Below are 22,920 nucleotides of genomic sequence, written 5' to 3' on the forward strand. Positions count from 1 at the left end.
TCTAAATACTTATACATTGACTTGTCTGATATTTAATGCACTTGCTGCTTTGTACACAATAGGAGCAACAAAATACAAACTGCAGTTTCAGATAATTTCACAAATTGTATTAATATGACATTTTTTTGTCCTCAATCTAATACATGGTCTACTTTCCTGAGATTAGTGTTGTTTAATGATATAAAAAAAAGGTCACAAATGAGTACATACTGGTACAAAGAAACTAGTTTGTGAATGTTGTTACAAACGGAGGATGTAAATTAAAGGGGTCATCTGCACACTGTCTCTAATAATCAAATGTGTTTATTGAAATCTGATCCTCATTCCATTCTTTAAATATGATTGCTTTGTTCACACAACTAAGACATTCATGTCATACTCATTTTTGCTCATCATATACATTTACTGTTAGAGATTTTAAGCCAAAGGTCTTAGTTTTAATCTGTGGTAATTTGAATATACAGTAACATTCATTCAAAGATTTACTATGTTTCAAGTGGGACTTTGATCCTTTAATGTTTTGCAATAAACTAGCAATGTGGAATGCATGCAATAGAATGTGGTCTGATAACACATCATTACATGTATTTCCTGTTCTGGCCACAGAAAGGATGTGGTATCTCTATATCCTTCCTTTCTTGACAGATCCTGGTTCAAGTGGGAGATGTTATTATAAGTGTTAAATATCCATTACCAGTCAAAAAACCACTGAAATGCTGCAGTCAAAGTTTTGTATCTTAACAACTAACTTTTTTATAAGTGTCATGTCTGTTCTCAGCTTGCATATTGATACAAAACATTCCATTGTATATGAGGATGTTATGTCTAATCGATCAAGAGCAACATACTTTGGATACAGTGTTGTTATACACACAGGAAAAGAGCACTGGTAAGTACAGCATTTTGTTTGTTTGTTTTGTTTTCTGTATTACTGAAACCATAAGTTATTTTAGGAGCAACATAACACATCAGACAAAGATGTAACAGGTAAGATTTCCTTTCTTGTTCCCCAAATTTTAACCTATTCAGATTTTATTACTTTAATAACAAGCCACACATTGTTTTAAGCATTTTTGCTGATGGAGTGTTGTTGTGTTGACAGCATTCCAAAAATTTCCTTTCTTATTATGTTATAGTATAAAATTAATTATGAAAGATTCTAATAACAGATATTCTCTAATAAGGCATACCTAAACAAGACAAATTCTTTGAGAGTTCCTAATAACCAGTGTTCTGTCATTTTACAGAATTTGCTACAAAAAATACATCGTATTCATTAAATTATTTTATATTTTCCTCAAAGCTTTACAAATATTATTTTAAAGTTCTTAATATGAACATTGAATATCAAAAGTTACATCTGTATTTCACTTTGTCTACACTAAATTCCACTTTGCTTTTCTTTTTATCTAAAACCATTTATACTGTCTATATTCTAATAATAAACAAAATAAAATATAAATACATAAATGCTGACAAAATTATACTACTACTATAATTGTGTGACGTAATGTGTAAACACGAACAATCATATTGCATTTGTAAAGATGCACAGTTTTACATTATAATAGAAACAGATGTTTGAAAGACTTCCTGAAATCATGTTAACTGAATAATGACAGTTAAATGAATTTTTAACTGCGCTAAATTGACTACATACAGTTGCATATGTCCTGCCAAAGTGTTATTCAAAAATAAAATCATAGCTATCCAGTCAGAATATTCTTCTTGTAACCAGGAAACCTTACTCACTCATTCTTACATTTTGCTTTATACATTCTGTCATTAATAAAACCCTTGAGGAATGTGAAATATTAACTAGAAGAAGGTGTCAATGAAGGGTTTCTCATTAGGCAATATTAACTTCCAGTTACATTATTACTATGTATATCGTCAGAAATGTAGCCCCTTTGAAAAAAATAGCAGTTTGTGACCATACACTTCCCAAATGTTGTTTGAATCCAACACATATTTGCAAGTGTTCATATTACTTTACACGCAACACTGTCAGCTATCTATATACTTGTAAAGTGAAGTCCTTAATATAGTCTTAAACTTACCAGTATAGAGGAAGTTAGTGTTAAGCAGAATTTACAGCCTTTGAAAAAGTTGATATTGGTAAGTAGTTAAAATCATTTGGTTAGTTCAGCTGCTTAATGCTATGAAAAAGGGTATGCTTTGCTTCTCATGTATGTCAGATTGTTATTGTGACATTTTTGCATTACTCAGAGAAAATATATTCAACTTTAATCATGCTAAATGCTGATAAAAATGTTTGCAGCAGACTTAGACCATTATTTTCTGTTATTCAAGAGAAGTATATGATGTGAAGTCTGGTATTTTAGTCCAGAAAGTAGTCCAGCAACATTAAATTTCCTCTTTTCCTCACCTGGTATGTACGTTGTAAAACATGTGTAGGCCAAATCAGAAATACTGATGATTTGTGAGCCAGCCTGTATAAGTACCTTCATTTTTTGTGTATGAAGTATTATTTTTCTTAGTTCTTAGAAACTTTCCTGGTGGGAACACTCCAGTAATGAAGCCTCAGAACATTTATATTTCACATCTCAGTGAGGAATGAATGTGTGTGTGTGTGTGTGTGTGTGTGTGTGTATGTGAGTGAGTGTGTGTGTGTGTGTGTGTGTGTGTGTGTGTGTGTGTGTGTGTGTGTGTAAGCAGAAATTAAAAAGTTCCCATTTGAAAGCATTGCTGCAGTGTGTAGGCAACATAGTGCAACTCCAGTGTGGGTATATAAGTGCCAACATGAAGGCAAGGAATTAGAATGGAATTTGTATCTTTCCAACACATATTCAGTAAGTGTGGAGACATGAACTGTAGCAACTAACTGCAACCAAACAGGACCAACATGCTGTTATTGTTTTCTTGGCTGCCAAGGTACAAACACCAGTAGGCACCTATCAGAGAATGAAAATTGTGTATGGGACAGCATATATGTTGGAAACCACCATTGTGGAATGGTGCAACAAGGGGTGCTGCTGCTTCATAATAATGCTTGTCCCCATTTCACAAAACTCGTAACACAGAAGTTACACCAATTCAAGTTGGAGATACAAGCACCCTTCCAAAAGTCATGATCTCTCCCCATGCAATTAACATGCCTTCAGTACTATAAAGAAGCCCTTGGTGGTTGACGATCCCTGCGAGACAAGGATGTGCAGGAGGCAGTTATGGACTTCTTCATGTATCATGACACTATGTTTTCCAAACAGCTTCAACCTGATGTTTAGGTGGGATGATTCTCTCAATGCTCACAGCTAACATGCATCCACAAACAATTTAACTTCACAAATAATTTGCATTTACCTTTCTTTTTGACATTCCTGGTTGTATTCATAAAGTCCTCTTCACTTTCATTCATTGTAGTCTGTCATTATTGGTAGTACATTGTCACTGTTGGTTTGGTTTCCTATCTAAGGCAGCCCTTGGCGTTTTGATCCATATGATCGAAAATTTATAAAAGTACATAAATTTTAAAAAATAACAAAATAAAGCACTCTTTGCAATGGACAAAACTTCATTATTAGTCAATTATTCACAGATGATACCCACACTTGTAATCCACCCCTCCTTTCTAGTTGCAGCTTTTGTCCATAATGAGCAAATTCTTTCCTGAAGATCTGGAAGGAGTAAGATTACAAAGCTTTTTAGTTTACTCTTCTTTTCTTGTGGAGCTTGCTTCAGTTCTTCTTGTCTAAGGGTCTGATTCTTGAAGCTGAAATTTTAGGTCCTCATGGTTGAATTGATTTAAATAATTTTGAAGCTTGTCATCGCAGAATTTTGGCTTTTATGTTAATTTATTTTGTAACATTTTAGTAGATCACACAGCCTTTCCATGCATTTTAAGTTGTATTGTGGATGTATTTTCCAATTTCTTGCCATGTAATGTATGAATATGTGGTATGATTACTGTTTCGCTGTATGACAGCTACTGCACTTATACTCTTTCTTTCTGATTGACTACAATACACTTGCAGTCACAGTGAAATTATTCTTCTAACTGAAAGACAGTCTCCATAACATATTTGAAATTTCTTTAATTATTTTCTGAGAGTCTGCCCTTGCAGGAAAGCTGCTAGGTTCTCTCCTAATGGTCTGCAATTGAAGCTTCACACTGCAGCCTGTCGATCCTTGAGGCCAGAGTGACATTTGTTATTCTTCCAGTGTACAGGATGCCTCTTCTGCTGTCCTCAGGTCTGTAGTCCAGATGCTTCAACTAAGTGGTACTTCACACTTGTGATGTGGCTCACCCAGTCCTGGATGCTGTCTTGTTATTCAAATATAGCCCAATGGCCTCTTTGCTGTGCTGAACACACATTTTCACAGTTTCCTTTCAAAGGCTTCTCTTTTTGGGAGATGTAACCAAATTGGGAAGTGTTAGCTTGTGTGGAGATCAGTAAAAACTTCATACAAGCAGTGTCTCCAAGTCTGGTGAAAAAGTGGAAATGAATCTGTTGCTGAACTGAAGTGCGATGTTTGGCCTTTCTTCAGAATGCTTTATGCCCTCTGACTAAACAAGATTTTCAAGTTCTTGGCACCTGAAGCAGGTGTTTGTGAATTCCCATAGAGTATGGCAGTCTTTAAAACTAGGAGGAGTAATGAGAAAGGGAATTTCTACATTCTGCTGCAGAGTGTACAGTGTTTTTCTGTGAGTGTTGAAATTCTGGGTCAAGCTTAAACTCCATCCCAGCCCAGGCACACAGTTTCAATCTTCCAGAAAGCTCTGAAACCACACACATTCTGCTGCAAAGTGGTAGATTCATTCCAGAATCAGTCCTCAATACTTCGGCTAAATCTTTTCTCTGCAATAACCTTTTTTCCAGGAACAATATCCCAGCAAGTGAAGTTTATTGGAAAGTAGAAGAGCGGCCCTGGTGAAAGTACAACTGTAAATGTAGATTGTGAGTCATACAAGGGTAGTTTAGTCAGCATGAATATTGTCCATTGAAGGCAAGGTTCTAGGTTCAGATCCTGGACTGTTACACAGTTTTTATCTTCCAGGAAGGTTCAAATGAGAAAGATCCTTAATCAGCTCTTGAAGATTCACTCTCTCAGTTGGGCCATATAGCAGTAGATATACAAAGCAAATGATGATTTTATGTGACACATAAAAAAACCACAGAATTTGTATTTGCTTTTAAAAGGATGATGAGGGATGGAGTGGTATGTCCTACTGGCTAACATGGCCACATCTCTTTATGTCTCTCATTAGCATGATCATCCTTCTTGCAGAGTGTGTAAACTTAGCACAGAAACAGAAGAATCTTTTAAATTAAATTCTTGTCAGCATCTGTCGGGTGTCCTTCCCTGTTCTAGGACTCTTAGCACCTCTACTTCAGTTCTGAATTCCACTCAAGGACGTAAGACATTTACTGGTGAGCATTTCTTTTCTACTATTCTTTTCACCTGGTTGAACTGCACTGGCTTTTAGATGAAATGGTAGAGGAGCATTTTGATTGATTCATATGTACATCAGTATCTGTTGAGTTGTTTTCACTGTTTTCAAGTGAAAACAGTAGCTTTCAGAAGGTTGTCTTTATTTTTCTCTTCACATTTCCTGTTGCTTTCTCTCTACTTCTGTAGAGTGTTTATGGAGTACAAGTGGATGTTGTGGAATGGGGCCCTGTGATTTTAAGTGATGCCTCATAGACTTTTGGCCACACTAACTAGTAACATTTGAGAGTAGATGTGGGTGGTTTAATACATTTTCCCTTTCATGTAAGTACAATGGAAAAAAATAGTCAGTTCTAGAAGATATCATGCCAATACCATGTGACACTTCTTTTTGCCATGATAATGGTCTCTGTTTGGTGAGGAAGTTGCTTCAGGTATACAATGTCCACCTGATGTCACTCATTGATGATTAGATCTCACAGGGCTACCAAATGGCAAGGTGAAATACAGCAGTCAGCATCCTTGTTGATTGCTACACTTCACTTGCAGTGAAGTGACTGATCATAACCAAAAGTGCATTCAGCTCTTTGAGAACTGCAGCAAGCTCTTCCTGCATCTGTCCACAGTATGGACATGCGCTAACCATCCTAGCAATACTAACTGAAGAAGTAAACTGTAAAAGCCACAGAGTAACACATCTACCAGTTATGTAATTTATTGCAGTAAAGTTCTATATCATTCCAAAGTTGGGAAGTCCTTTCTGACTGACCTTGTATTTTGCAGGACGAATCTGTGGATACTTTTATATGTATATTACCACCCTTGACACTGAGACTTTCCCAAATGATCTCACATGCAGCTTCAGTTTCTACTTTATTGGAATAGACATTCTTGTTTACTGTAACGAATACAAATACCTCCACTTTCCATTAGCCTAACATTTTGACATAGCTTTAGATTTACTCTTAAAACCTCACTCCTGTCAACTTTGAGTTTTAGCCAGCTTCAGTACCTATCAATTTTTTGCAAATCTGTTAGTCCTTGACACAAGGATTTTGACAGTCTCACTATGACTGTGATAGTCTCAACGTATTTGGATTCTGCACCACAATTAGTAAAAATATAGCTATTATAGGATCACTTTGTTGTCCATCTATCCATCTGTTAAAAGCTCGTTTTCTCGGAAATGACTAGAGGTCTCATGTTGAAATTTATGTGTCATACTGAGGTCTATCATCTGTTGGTGGTGTAAAAACTTCAAACTTCTGTGTTATTGCTATCAAAAGACATGGACATTTATGTCACAAATTTTAGTACTCACAGACTCACTCATCAAAATGTATAGGGTGCTTCCTGTTAACCTAAAATCATACATTTGGTACAAAACAATGTTTCACAGTAAAAGTAAAGGAAAAAATAAAAAAACAGTTAATTTGTTAATAAATCACTTAAGCAAAATATTTTTTGTGCTATTTGCTGTCCATCTGTCTGTCTGTCCCTCTTTTAAGATCCCTTTTTCTCAGGCATGGAAAGAGGTTTCAAAAAGAAATTTTTGTCAAATAATAAGATCGATGGTCAAAAATTTAAGCTTCTAAGCCAGTGTCATCAAAAGATACAGCTGTATGTTAAGACCTGTTTTTCTTAAGAATGGGTAGCTATATCAAGTTGAAATTTATGTGAAATACTTTGGTGTATGTTCTGTTGCTGATGTAAGAACATAAGTTTCTAAGTCAACATAATCATAAGATGCAGCCATTTATCCCATATTTTCATACTCACAAACTCACTCATCAAAAGCTTCTGACTAACTATGTGTATACATGTTAGGCCTAGTGGTCTCGTGGTAAAGCTTGTCAATGGAAACTGCACCATCGTAAGATCAAATCTCACACTGACTATGGATTTTTCATACTTTGTGTTAACCTAGCCTTTACCTCTTATGTGAGGAATCATAAGAAAGAAATGACACACGGTTCAGATTAAAAGTTGAACTGTAGGTGCCCTTTCCCTGGTTGGATAACTGAGGTAGGTTAGGGACACACAGTTTGCCAAAGTGTTGCCCATTTAAAAGACATGTTATTATTATTATTATTATTATTATTATTACATTTGTACATATCCATCAGAGTTTGAGTCCTACATTCACTTGTTCCCCCATACATTTTTTGGGAGGAATTTGGGGGGAGGGGGGGGGGTTGTTTTCTAGTACTGTGAGGTCTCTTGGACTGGACAGAGAGTCATCTAATCTAATAAACCCTTGCATGCAACCCACACACATTAAGTTACCTGGGTAGCAATCAGGCTGATATGTAGTGTCATGCCTGAGACATTCAGGGGATAGTACAGTTCTCAACCCCATGACATATGTTGAAGACCCCTGTCTTGTCTCTGCTTCATGCCCTTTACTATTTGACTTCGGGTCATTACATCAATTGTTTGACAATGCTGTAGATCTTCAGATTAGTTATAATTCTGTGAGAAACACTGGCATTCTCAACGTTTTCCCTCAATCCCTGAAATTATTCAGATATTACCTGTAAGTCCAGATGAGAGACATGATTGATGTGCCATAGTCCACAACTCGTCATCCAGTGTTTCCTCAGTGACTGCCAAGAAGAGCCTCATCAACATGTTCATTGGTGATATAAATATTAAATTCCCACCTTTTTGCAGTTTCTTCAGTTTTAATCTACAGTTCATAACCAATAGATTGTGGTCAGAGTCCACATCTGCCCCTGGAATTGTCTTACAATTTAAAATCTGGTTCCTAAATCCCTGTCTTGCCATTATATAATCTGTCTGATACCTTCTAGTACCTCCAGGCTTCTTCCATGTATACAACCTTCTTTCATGATTCTTGAACTATGATTAAGTTGGGCTCTGTGCAAAATTCTACCAGGTGGCTTCCTCTTTCATTTCTTACCCCCAATCCATATTCACCTACTACATTTCCTTCCCTTCCTTTTCCTACTACCAAATTCCAGTCATCCATGACTATTAAATTTTCATCTCCCTTCACCATCTGAATAATTTCTTTTATCTCATCATACATTTCATCAATGTCTTCATCATCTGCAGAGCTAGTTGGCATATAAACTTGACTACTGTGGTAGGTGTGGGCCTTGTGTCTGTCTTGAATATGTTATGTCTTTCTAAAATTTGAGGGGCGACCATTCCCAGAAAACTAATCGGTGATTTTTTTAAGAACTTTGTTTGGCATCTGTTCTGTTTCTGTATGTATGCTTGAACTGATTACAGTACTAGTGTCATCTGCAGAGAGAACTAAATCGAGTTTACATGTTTACATGTTTACATGTATGAAGAACAATAGTGGACCTAATATTGAGCTGTCTTCAGCTATAATAGTTGAATTACCAATTACAGCTTCCTGTATTATTTTGGTAATGCTAGCCAGTTGTATCCTCAACACAAAATGAAAAGTTAAAGTGTGGAATACATAATTTCTGCAGTCAGTGGCAAATATGGTGTCCTTATTTAAAAAATCATGTCCTGTGGAAAAGATTGATATGACTTTTGAAGAAAATGGAAGCAAATATATGAATATTATGAGCTCAGATGGCAAACTAAGTAAAGAAGGGAAATCTGTAACATGGAAGGAATACATAGAGGGGCTACTCTAGGGAAATTAAGTTGATGTAAATGTTATAGAAAGGAAAGAGGAAGTAAATGAATGTACAGTAGGAGATGCAATTCTTCAAGAAGAATTTGACAGAGCACTGAAAGGTGTAGGTAAAAAAAATAGCCTCTCCTTAGGAGAGACAGCCATGAAAAAACTATTCCACCTGGAATACAAGAAATTTGAGACAGATGAAATACCCCCATATTTCAGCAGGAATGTAACAATTCCCATTCCAAAGAAGGCAATGGCTGACAGGTGTGAATAATCTCAAAGCATCAAACAATGAAAAATCCAGGATTAAATGTAAGAAAATTATGAAAAGGATAGTTGCTATTCATAACATAGCAGAGATGCTAAGCCACAGATGGGCACAACAATAAAAAGTCTGTCAGAAAGGAAGCTTTCAGCTGACAAGACCTTTGTCAAAACTAGACAATACACACACACACACACACACACACACACACACACATGCTAATGCAACTCACTCACAAGTCCACTGTCTCTGGGAGCTGGAGCCAGACCACTACTACAGCAGTCTGGCATCAGCCACTGGAGACTATGGTCATGTGTGTGTGAGTGGCATTGTGTGTGTGTGTGTGTGTGTGTGTGTGTGTGTGTGTGTGCGTGCGCGCGTGCACATATGTGTGCATGTGCATGCATGCATGTGGGTGTGTGTTGTCTATTTCTGACTAAGGCCTTGTTGGCCAAAAGTTTTTCTTTCTGAAAGTCCTCTTTTTTGTTGTTGTGCCTATCTGTGACTCTGCATCTCTGCCATATGATCAGTAGCAACTACCCTTTTCATAATATTGTCAAACTAATAGTTACGAAAGTCATGGCTGCAATGTTCTGACAAGAGCTATTTACAGAAAAATGGAAAAACTGATAGAAACTGCTCTTGGGACACATCAGTATATAGGAACACTCAAGCCAATACTGATCTTATGATGTATGTTTGAAGAAAAGAAAGGCAAACCTACATTTATAGCATTTGTAGACTTTGAGAAAGCTATTGACAAAGTTTATTGGAGTACATTCTTTGAAATTATGAAGGTGGCAGGGATAAAATATAGAGACTGAAAGGTCACAGCTTATCCAGAAACCAGAGAGCAGTTACATCAATTGGAGGACATAAAAAGGAAGTACTAACCATGAAGAAAACGAGACAATCTTTTAGCCTATCCTAAATGTTACTTAATCTGCACACTTAACAAGCAATAAAGCTAACATTAAAAATTGAGAAGGAATTAAATTTCAGTGAGAAGAAATACAAACAATGAGGTTTACCAAGTAGTTGAATGGAATTGATAGAGACTTAAAAAGAGATTATAAAATGAGCATCAACAAAAATTAAATCGGAGGTAATGGAATGTAGGTGAATTAGACCAGATTCTGCTGAGGGAATTAGATTACAGAATGAGGCACTAAAATGAGTAGGTGAGTTTTACTATTTGAGAAGCAAAATAAGCTATGATGACCAAAGTACATGAATATAAATTGCAGACTGCCTATAGCATGGAAAACACCTATGAAAAATAGAAATTTGTTAGCATCCAATATAAATTTAAGTACTAGGAAGCCTTATCTAAAGATATTTGTGTGGAGTGTAACCTTGTGTGAAGTTGAAATATGGATTATAAGTAATTCACCTAAGAAGAGAATAGAAGATTATCAAATGTGGTGCTACAGAAGTATGCTGAAGATTAGACATGCTGGCTGAGTAAGGAATCAAATTGGAGAAAACAGAAATGTATGGCACAAATTAGCTAAAAAATTGACTAAAAGAAGGGGTCAGGTGACGACACATCCTGAGGCATCAATAGTCAGTTTGATAATGGAGGGAAGTTTTTTGTATTGGCAGTTGGGGGGGGGGGGGGGGAGGGGAGGAGGTAAGAATTCTAGAGGCAGACCAAGGGATGAATATAGTAAGCACATTCATGTAGATGTAGGTTGCAGTAGTTATTCAGAGATAAAGAGGTTTGCAAAGGATAAAGTATTATGGAAAACTGCATCAAGTCAGTCTTCTAACTGAAGACCACAGCAGCAACAACACAAAGTATTTCTTCTGCTCTGATGATGGCATGGTTAGCCTTGAAGCCACATTGTGTGACCGTTAGTATATAATTTTATTCTAAATACTGATTTAAGTGATGGCATACACAGTACTCAGACATTTTGCAGGTTATTAGCACAGATGATATTGGATGGTAATAATTATGTGATACAATTCCTTCCCTTTTGCCTTTATTACTAAGTTGAAGAGGCCCTGATAATTCTGTATTTAGGCTATTGATTCATGGGCTAGTTTGTAATGTACAGTTAATTCTAACTGCTGCACAGGGACTTTAATGGAAAAATAACATACGATACATGACATGTTATTTTTCTATGAAAGTCCATATGCAGTAGGTAAATCAGCAATCCATCTAATAATTATGCCATGTTTAGGATCCAGATTGGAGCTCCTAGAGGAAATTCTTCACATGACAGAAGTGTGAGCGAACCTGGCATTGTTTATCAGTGTCAAATTGGAGAAACATGTGTTGAAGTCAATCTCAGTGGCACAGGTAAAACTCCTTAATGGACCTGTAATATTAAATTATCATGTTGAAATTAGTACTTGCAGTGAATTTTTATTTTAGTATTAAATATATTTTTGGACAATACATTCAGGCATTTAGTAAAAATTATCTTTTAAAGGATCTGTCTATTACTAAATCTCCTGCCTCATGGCTGATAGACAAAGAGAAGAACAAAGAAAAATATAGTAATTATAAAACAATTAAAAGTTACTCCAAACTTTGAATCAGCAGAAAGAGTAGTGAACATTTATTTGTTTTTTAAAGATAAGTTACATTTTGATCCAGTCTCATGTTATTATCATTAAAGATTTTAATTTATCTCTACTTTTAATTGTAAATTTTCATATTCATCAGAATACCTCCTTGAAATAATTGTTAAAGGAGTCACAGTAAAACTGTACTTACCCTCATTGTGCTGTAATGACAAAGTTTTATTGCTAAACAGAATCAAAATGTGTCATGTGCTGCACACAGTCACATACATATTACAAGAAGAAAGACAGTCTTTAATCAATAATTTCACTATGTATGTCCCAGATGACAGCATAGTAAATGCAGCTTGAAAGTGAGCCAAATACAAAAGTGGGAGTATGAATATCAGAGAAACAAACAAAATAGAATATTTTAATTGATTAATACAACAGTCCCACTTCAATTAATAAATAGTAACACTTTCACTGTCTTTTGTTTCAAAAGTTCTTGGCATCAAGAACAGAAATCAGCTACTTTAATTTATTGACATAGTTTTACTGAGGGGCTTAATGGAAATATCAGATTGTTGATCTGCAGAGCTGACAAGTTACCGATTGAATTTATTCATACAAAGCGATACTTCATATTAATGTGTGATTTTTCACTTATAATAGTCAGCAGTCTTGAACAACTGGATGGTATTTTGAATATATATATGCAAAGTACTTGTTATTTTTCTTAGTTTGATAATGTTTTTCAAAATAACTGGATCAATATGATTTCTTTTATGGCTTAACCGGAAGCTAGATATTCTGATTCTGTTGTTGACAATTTTACCATTGTCTTCTTCTGAGAGACCCAAATTATGGTGGGTTCACCAAGTTTGACAACAAAACCTGTGGTGGATTTTCGAACAAGCACACCTCCTGCATAATATGACCCACTAAAAACAAATGAATAAACTCCTTGGAGAATATAAGGCATAAGAGACTATTTTCATTATTCTCATCAGGTATTTTAAGATTCTCTTCACTGCACTCCAACGTGTCCTTTATGGTTTTCCGTGTGCTGATCAGCAATGTACGCACCAAGCATGATATCAAGTCTAGTTACCATTGAAAGATGGAACGAGCTTCCAACAACTTGACTGTATTGTACATTGTTAATTTTTGAACTGAGTCCCAGCTCAGAGTACATTTGACAATCATGAACAGGTATTGCTGCAACGCTGCAATTCCCCATGTAGTACTCTTCCAACATAGCTGTTACATATGTGTCTTGGTTTAAGAAGATAGAGACATCTTGAAACTGCTCTATTTGCAAACCTAGATAATAACTAACACAGCTCCTAGGTACATCAAGTTCCTCCAACGCATTCAGAAACATAGTGATGACTTCTCTAGACCCTGATACAACCATATGATTATCAATGTGAATAGCTAGAATGGTCTATAGTCCACCCTCATCACTTACAAAAACACAGGAATATGCATGTGTGCTATCAGGTCAATTTTATTTAGCACATAGGTGAATCATTGATTCCATACTTGTTTGAGTCCACAGATATTTTTCTTCACTTAGCATACTTTTTTGGTACCAGCCTCAAAGCCCTCTGGTTGTTACACATACACTGCAGTATCACAGTTTCACTGTATAAAAATGCAGTTTCAACATCGAACAGCCTCATGTTCAAGGTTTTGGATTCTGTGACAGAAAAGATTATTCTAATGGAGTCAAACCTTACCCCTGGACTGAAGACTGAAGGTTTCAGTGCAGTCAGTGCTGTGCCTCTGTTGAAATATTCTAGTAAAGTCTATCCACAGTTGCATCTGTTTTCTTTGTTTCTGGGGGTTCAGTCATAAGACTTAGCAATGGAAATTCCAGGATGGAATAATGAAAATGTGTGAAAATGGTAGTATGCTGCTCACCTTATAAAGAAGATGTGGAGCTGCAGACAAGCATAACAAAAAGACTGCCATACATTTCAATCAGATTGGCATCAGTGGCTATAAACAGTGGTAATGTGTATGTGTGTGTGTGTGTGTGTGTGTGTGTGTGTGTGTGTGGGCCACTTTATCAGTCTTTTTGTTGTGCCTGCATGCAGTGCAAAAATCCTTTATTTTGTGTATTTCATTAAGATTAAGCACATGCATTAGCTTCTTCCAGTTTTTTGAGTTATCACAATCCATTGCATCTTTATAAGAGACAGGCCCACAACACTGTCTCACACACGCAGAGATTATATTAAGAATGGAATTTTTAATAGGTTTTTTCATTTTTGCCTTGTTTAATAAGTTTCTTCCTATTTACTACACAGATTTTGTGTAATCTTCATTGACTTACTCTTTAGTACAGTTAATTTTGGAATTTAGATTATCTCCAAGTGATTTAGTTTCCTCCTCTTGTGCCTGATTCAGGCTCTCCTCTTGAGTAGGCTGTATGTCCTGAATGGCCTAGGATATTAGGAATAGTTGATTATCTTTCTTTATAATTTTCCTAGGTATACAATCCTTGTGTAATTTACCAATGAAAACAGTGTCATGATCTTTCTGAAGAAGTAAGTGCAATATCCTTTCAGCTTTGTATCACATCCAACCAGCAAACCTTTTTCAGCTTTGGAATCTTATCTGTTCTTTGGATTGTTTATATAAACCATCTGTATGAATATCCTGAGTTCAGCAACATCACATTCCAGTCCTGGCCAATATTTGTGAGGTGTTTTTCCATCAACACTACTTGTATGTGTTCCGTTTACTATATAAATGGACATATCTATGGTTTCAGCTCGTAATCATATTTGCAGCTGGTTAACTTGAAATGTTCATGAAATCTCCAACAAAGTTCAACTCTCGTGTTCAGTTGCACCGTTCTGTTGGGGGCTGTAGACTACTGGTTTCTTTATGCATTATCCAATGCATTATTTTATGCACTTCTTAATTAATAAATTCTAGTCCTGGATCAGTTATGCTCAATTTAATTCCATGCTCAGCTCACTTATCAATGGTTTTTATGAAATTTCAAGTGTCTGCCCCCTTTAGAGTTAAGTTTTAAGAAATATACAGTTCACAAATGAAAATAGTCATCTTTTAACAAAAGAAAGTAACACAAACCACCAACTAAATTAACGTGTATATAACTGCAAAAATTACTGTTAATCAACTCAACTGTCTTTTCTGGCTCTGAGTCACTTTTTTTGGAAAAAAAATCCCATTATGCAATCCTAAAAATATGCTTTTATCTTCTTCCTCAGTTTATCTTCTTCCTCAGATTGAATTTGTATGTCCTTCAAAAACTTTTTTACATGGGAAAAATGTTGGTGTGTAAGTCTTTCATGCCATATTTTAAAATCTATCTTAGTGGCCATATTTGCCTGGATAATGTAACTTTTAACTCAATGGAATCTCAAACTTCATGTTATAAAATTTTTCTACGTGAACTCCCACTAAAACAACATTTTCTCCCTTGATAGTGTGTGTATTGCCTCATCAGATTTAAATGTTATTCCCAAGTCAAAAGCTACTCCAAGTGAGAATAAATTGAACAGAGTCCATGGCATGTATAAAGCATTCACCAGATGTTTCTCATTCCATCATTTTCCATCAAAGGCTAAAATTTTTATGTCACCCTTTCCTTTTGATGGATTAAAGCTACCACTGCTGTCAGAGATTGGGACTTCACCCTCATTTGGATTGTAACTTATAACCATTCAGTTTGATTACACATGTTATCTGTAGGACCAGAATTTAAAACCATTCATTTTAACCACTTGTTTCTCTGATGCTGATGAGAGAATTTTGCTTAACAGTACATCTCTTCTCCATTTACATTGCCTCTGACCTTGATTTTTTCACATAGGATTTCTGCAATCTTTTTGCACAATGTCCAAGTTTATTCTATTTGAAGCAAAATCTTCTACAGCCTTTTGTCTGATGGACAGGTTTATTACATGGGAAATATATACCTGTTTATATTCAAGGTGAGGGTTATTCTTAATGTGATTGTATCTCTGTTGTTTACCTGCCAGATGCATCTCCCCCTTTGTATCTTACTGGAGATTTAGAGTTTTTCTCACATCAACAAACTTGAGATCAAATTATCTAATGTTTGTTGATTAGCATGTGTTTATTCCCACACATTCATGGGTAACATCATTAACAACCTTGTTATCACCATAGAGGTGTAAATATTTTCACCTTGATTACTCAAGCAATGTGTCAGGTCTCATAACTGTGAAATGTAGGTAAGCATAGCACTTGAAAAATTCATTTTTAAGCTGTGTAATTGATTTTGGAGTAAATGTATGGTTCCATTTGTAATCTTACCCTCCCACACATTACCATTAAATTTATCAGTCTGCGAAAAAGTTTTGAAAGCTTCAAGATGCATAAGATACACAACAGTATAACTTTTAACTACCTTCATTTTCATTTTTATTGTTGGCTGCAACTCTCACATCTAGGTGTACATTTTTGAGGGTGAAATTTTGATTTTGTGGTTCCAGTTGATCTGAATAATTGCTATGACTTTGTTTAATTTTATCTCATTCTTCTACATCACACTGACTTCACAATCGCCATTTCCATAAAACCAACAATTATACTGTTATTGACAGAATTAAAAACATGTCCATTTCCATCAGAGGCATGCCCACTACTCCTAACATTCTGCAGTACTCACAATATTCCAAAGAGTTTACAAAGCAAAGAGTCTATAAACTTTCTTACCGAAAGAAGAATCTTCACCAAGTTATATCATAATCTTGAAAATGAATCCAGAAAAAAATTTAATAATTAGCATTAGATTGTGCAATTAATAATATGAATTTTAGGTATGCCAGATACCTCATAATTTCATATATTTCTAGAAGAAGAGTTTTAGCCACATTGATTGAAACAAATTGATTTCTTTTTATTCATTTTAGCCTGAAATATAACACATGTTATACAAAATCATATGAAATTCTTTTAGTGAAACAGCTGCGATAATTTTAACCTATACAAGATACAAAATACGTTTTGGTATCGGCTATTTCTAAAAGGGAAGGTAATGTCAGAGCAGCATGTCCCATTACAATATCTCCTCACAAAATTTGGAAAAAGTATGTTTATAGTATTTTGTGTCAGACTATAACGTTTGCCTTATAGTCTACAAAATGATACCAAAAGATAGAATATACACGTGAAGAAGTATGATACATAACATATTACAGTAAACATAAGAAAAATATCTACTGTACAAGTCATAATCAGGATATTGCATTCAAATTTTCAGACATGTGGAACATGCTGTCATAAGACAAATAATACAAGGTTAAAACTCCACCATTGCAACACTAAACTATAGAAATAAATACAGAGGCAAGGTAAATTCCAAAATTACATATTGTAAATTAGCGTCCATACATTCAAACCTTCAGAATCCACAAAAGAGAAGAGAAAAATTTCAGACACGTGAGCTGACTCGAAAAACTCACAATGCTGGGTACAAAGCAAAAGAATATACTCAGTCATGAGTAGGGATATAGTACAAAAGCAATCAGTCATGTAAACCAGAGTATTTAAGGATATGTTGATTCAAGAAGGAACAAAATAGTGGAAAAGTGTTAGGGCCTAAGTTTACATTGTGGGGATTGACCCATGAGTCCAAACCACACCAACTGCAAACCAGCAAAGAATGTTTTGATGCAACAAAAAGAATGAAGCTCATAATCATATCAATAATTTCAATCATATGCAAAGAATAATTGTAAGAAGCATCTAGCATCAATGTATGCTCACCTTGAGTACGCACACACACACACACACACATACACACACACACACAGTTGCAATTACCAAGGTACCCAAAACAGAGCTAAGCATGAGTCTGTGCACAACTCAAGTCCCAATCAGATACAATATTGCAATACTCAACATAAATACAGGTGGACATAGTCATAATTAGCTTCGAATGATGACACAATCCAGTAGCTTGAGGACCAAAATCAGAGTACAAATGCAGTCATGTATACATCTTGTTATATTGTCTATCCTAGTAGATGTCTTCCACACTATTTGCTAACTGTCCATACACACTAACCACATACACATAGACCAAGAAGATTCATTTACAATTGACAGAGGAATACAAAGTAAATAAATAAGTAATTAAAAATTACATAGTGCATTGGAAAGTCAATTCCTCTACTTGAAAAAAAAAAAAAAAAACCATGCATTTGTGCTGAATAACACTGTTTTCAGTGGTTTTGGCTAACAATTCACAAATATTAGTCACAACGCAGATGTAGTTGACAGATGCTCGAGTACATTACCCAGCACCTAAGATCTCTTGTAAGCCAATTTGAGCAGCAGGGTACAGACACAGAGCAGTGTGGGAAATGGATATGTTCACATCTTTCATTTTCCTCCCTAGAGTTCTCATCACACACTGCAAAGGGTACTTAACTTCCTGTCTAGCATTCACATCAAATCCTGAAAAATTGTTTTGTGTACTAAATATGTTATGCAATCAAATGAGATATGCTCTCCCTATTCATTTTTCAAAGTCAGCTATATGGGATTTATGTCAGGTGTGATTAAAAAGTGGTCACATATGAAACCCTTAATAATCAGAGTTAAATGCAAAAAAAGGACCTAACAAGGTGACATGCCACACAGGTACACTAAGATACTAGCACACATTATGAGTACTGTCCTATTTCAAAATTGTAAAAGGATCTACTCATTTAGTCACATGGCATATATGTATCAAATTCTGAAGCACCAATTTATTACCAAAACATAATTGTATAGTGTATCATAGATTTTACAATAGTTAAGATAGACCTTTAAAAATCACATTATCTTACATACTAAATTGATAACAAACAAAACCCAGTTACATAGTTTTATGAATCTACAGATAGATTTAAACTCAGACAATGAATAAGACAGAAGACTAATAATAACATAAATTTGTGACAGACAAAACACAATTATATAGTCTTATGAATCTACAGATAGATTTAAACTCAATCAATGGATAAGATAGAACTCTAGAAGTTTCATGATCTTCCATACTACATTCCAGACAAACAAAACACAATTATATAGTCTTATAAATCTACAAACATAGGATATATTTTCTTCTAGACTAGGTATAATTAAAAATCCATGTTCATAGATTTTGTCTATATACTAAGTGTTAAAAGTACCTGAGATTTTACATATTTGCTTTGCTTACCAGTAGCTCGTCTTATCTTTACATGTGCAATAGACATTTCTACAACGTTCTTACTATACTTGATCTTGTCTCTAAATGTTTCATATATACCACAGTTTGGGCAACCTGTATCAATCAACTAGTTCCCTTCCCACTGATCTATCTTAATCTTAATGTAAGAACATCCAAAATCTGAATAATCATGTGATGTCCGGAATTAAAAATAAAAGGGAGGGTGGTGATTTTTTGTTTTGTTGTAAGGAAAGAAAGAAAAAAGGGTGAATAAAGGTGAAGGGAAGTGGTTCTATTTTTACTGGAATGAACTTATTGATGGACATCACAAAAATTTATTTTACCTATATTTTTTTTTACTCATCGAAGAAGACAACACAACACATATAAAAGAAATCATCACACTAATATTATCCACAGAATGATCGTTTCACAAGACACTTTCTAGCTCGACTGACTCTTAAGACTGAACAAGACTCGACTGACGACTCTCTCTCTGGACCACAGCCTCTTCACGTCCCTCTGGACCAGAGATTTCAACTGTGATTAGCACGCCGATTATTTAATTAATCGTACAGCCGCTGGGCGCGCGCTTGGCGCGTCATTTAAATGGGGTTAAATGCACACCGCGAGAGGCGTGGGCTAGCGGTGTCTTACAGGTATCGCCACACGGCCCCCTCTATTGGTGCGTAAGTTTTTCAAACTTCGCGGCAGTACCAGATTTGAGTTGACGAACAAGGTTGTGCAGTGTTTGCACCAGCATTATACAACATTTTCAAACATATGACAAGTACATACATATATAAAGAATTATAGCCTAAAGTACAACGTTTAAGTAAATATACATAAATTGTTGCACATTACAAAATAGCCACTTTGAAATTGATCAATGGATGATTCATTTTTTTTTTTAGAGAGATGCCTGCACCGTTGGCAGTCCTGTTATTAAAACAATAGCTGCTACCCTGTATTCACAGTTCTTATTGTGTCGACCAGTGAGCACTATGCTTTGCCTCAGTTCAGTGTGGTGCGTCGTGCGAAGCACAGTAAAAGTCACAGCACCACAACTTTGTTTACTTTACAGTTTGCACATCAGGACAATAGGTAATGAATCTGCTTACGACAAAAGAACACAAAAGGTCATACAATTTGGTTTTAAGTTGTCAATGACAACAAAGTTCATGTCAGTATTGTTGGTGTTTAAGAGTGGCTGTGCGTGCACGAGTGCAGTAATTTTGATAAAGTGGTCCATCCACCACGCACCGCGGCACTGCATACAGCCTCGCGCTCGGGTCCGCTGTTGAGGTATAATAGGCGGTGACACGTCTGGCGGCGCCACCCCTTACGACGGACGCGACAGTACTGGTAGCCGCATCCGAAGACCGTACAACGCAGACTTCCAAGCACTTTCCAAGGTAGGGATCACTGTGATACGACTGTGATACGCATCATTGCACTTTATCGTAGAATTTGAGATTAAACTTATCACTTTGTACGGAAAACACTTTTCTATCATATTTTTACTCTTGACTGGTTGATTTCTCTTTATCAACACTATTTGATTTTTTTTTTTTACACTGTTCAGAAGGGACGTTCGACGTCCTGTTCCTTCTGAGAACACATTTTCACAGACACTTCACTTTCGAGCAAAATTACACTTTGCATCTTTTCTCCTTTTATATTAGGTGCACATAGTAAGACTGTTTTGTGTGTAGCCTTCACAAGAGGACATTTAAGTTTTGAATAGGCAAGTGCAAAATTACATAGAAAAAATGGACATGTACATATACATAAAATGATTACCTACTATAGACATGAAATTCAATATACATAATACAAATGAACTTCTTCGTAGCTAAGTTGCTACATAGCCATTGAAATACTTTGCTAGTCGTGACCTGTGAAACTCTCCCAAAATTCATATTTATATAGAGAATACTAGTTGTTTACATCTTCAAAAACTTACAATTAGACATGTTTTGCTAGTCGTGTCCTGTGAAACTTTACAAAATTCAGATTTATATTGAGATTGCTAGTTGTTTACATTTACAAAATTTTACAATTAGACATGACATGACATATTTATGTACACGAAATTCAGGTTGTGCCATCTATTTCTTGCTGTGCATGAGCACTAACGGAGTACTATCTCCTTCTTTACAGAATATTGAAATCTATGGCATCTGCCATCAAGAATTCTGCAAAACTCGACGAGAGACCCTAAGTGCTGCAAATTATGAATGGACAAAATATACAAAAGAATAGTGCAAAAACCTCACTACCCCACTATCCATCGTCCAGCAGTGGGCAAGGAGGTGGGAGTAGGATCAAGATAGAAGGATTGGGTTATATTCATATTTACAAAATCTTCATCAATACAGTAGTGTTTTCACACATGTGTGCGACGAATAGTGTATCTGTTTGCGTAACGTATGCATCATAAACTTTGCCATTGCGCAAGTGTCACTGACTTTAAGCCAATTCATGTTGTATTCAGTTTCATCCTTTAAAGTTGATCCGAATTGCTGTTTAAGCAAAAAGAAATTCAATGATCATTGTCAATCACTTCCTGTAAATCAGTCAAAGATTTTTGCAAGAATCAATGTGAGTACCGTATATGGTTTAATTCACTCGTTGAATCAGTCATGTTTAGGTAAATACGCGCTTAATGACACGGTAGTTTATATTCCTGAAAAAAATTCGGTCAGTAAACGTACTAATAAATGACTATAGGATCCTTCCATAAGAGGTGTACTTTAGTGAGTATCACGTAGTAAAATAAATATATGAATTTCCTGTAGTTAAAGGAAAATGAATGCGCTTTAGTTTCCATAAAGACAAGAAAATCGCTGTGTCCACGAAGACAGTTGCGTCGTACTGCTTCACACACAAATCTTCAAAAACTTATCCACTTTGCTGAAAGAGAAAGAAAAATCTCATACACCAAAGTATGTTTTCTTGTAATCGTGAATTGTACGTCGTACCGGTAGTCGTGTAGTTTTTGTTTCCTGGTCGAGAACATGAGCAGAGAGCGGGAGACTTCGTATCCTAGCAATTGTTTTATGAGAGTCGCATTTTCTTAACTCTGGTCCAGACAGAACTACATAAAATTGCATAACTTATATACTATCCCACTTGCACAAATACATATGTCCATGTCCTCACAGTATCAAGTAATGAGTGCTAGATTTCACCTAAATTACTTCACAGGATAAACACATTTTTTTAAATAGTGTTAATGTTAGTGAGTTCATAAGTTCGTAACCATTAAACACGACCTTCGTAAATGTAGAATACGAATCTTACGAAGGCAGCCTGCATGCATGGTACTACACAATTAGCCTGTGTAAAGAATGAGATTCTATAACGACAGCAATTTTTATTCGCTACGTAAGCAGATTATTTATTTCGCTGTGGCTGATAAACATTTTTCCTCCACAATGACCTATGTACAAAATTTACGTTTGTTACGATGGAGAGCACACAAACTCTTTATGCCAAGCGTGAGATAATGGTTTTTTAAATAGGGCACATACCAAATAAGTTTTTCTTTCTCCTTTTTTATTGCCTACACGGCGAATCATTTCTCATTAACATCTATCAGTATTCATACACACGTATCGTTTTCATTCATACAGCTTCATATAATTAATATTCACCTTTCTTCTCATAGAACAGCTTCAATATAAACCGCAAATCATCAAATAATACTATGTGGTGGCATCATTGGCTCACACACAACGAAAACCTCATCATCATCATAAAAACTACCTTATAAACTAAAATTCACATTCATTCTTTCACACTCATTTCAGCACAATCATTCACTCATGCTGGCGTATAGTATAGCATTCTGGTGGCTCTCAAATTCATCACAGTTAT

General features: G+C 35.6%; 1 protein-coding gene across 1 annotated transcript in view; it reads left to right on the forward strand.

Annotated features, from left to right (window-relative positions):
- The first annotated feature begins 640 nt into the window (after positions 1-640).
- Positions 641-22,920, forward strand: part of LOC126268030 (integrin alpha-4-like) — a 568,589-nt gene continuing 546,309 nt past the window's right edge. Inside the window, exons 1-2 of the mRNA XM_049973452.1 lie at positions 641-889; positions 11,501-11,619. Coding sequence (XP_049829409.1) covers positions 714-889; positions 11,501-11,619 — 295 coding nt within the window. The 5' untranslated portion in view covers positions 641-713. The remainder of the gene's footprint in view (positions 890-11,500; positions 11,620-22,920) is intronic.

The sequence above is a fragment of the Schistocerca gregaria genome, chromosome 4 (genome assembly GCF_023897955.1).
Source record: "Schistocerca gregaria isolate iqSchGreg1 chromosome 4, iqSchGreg1.2, whole genome shotgun sequence".
Lineage (NCBI taxonomy): Eukaryota > Metazoa > Arthropoda > Insecta > Orthoptera > Acrididae > Schistocerca > Schistocerca gregaria.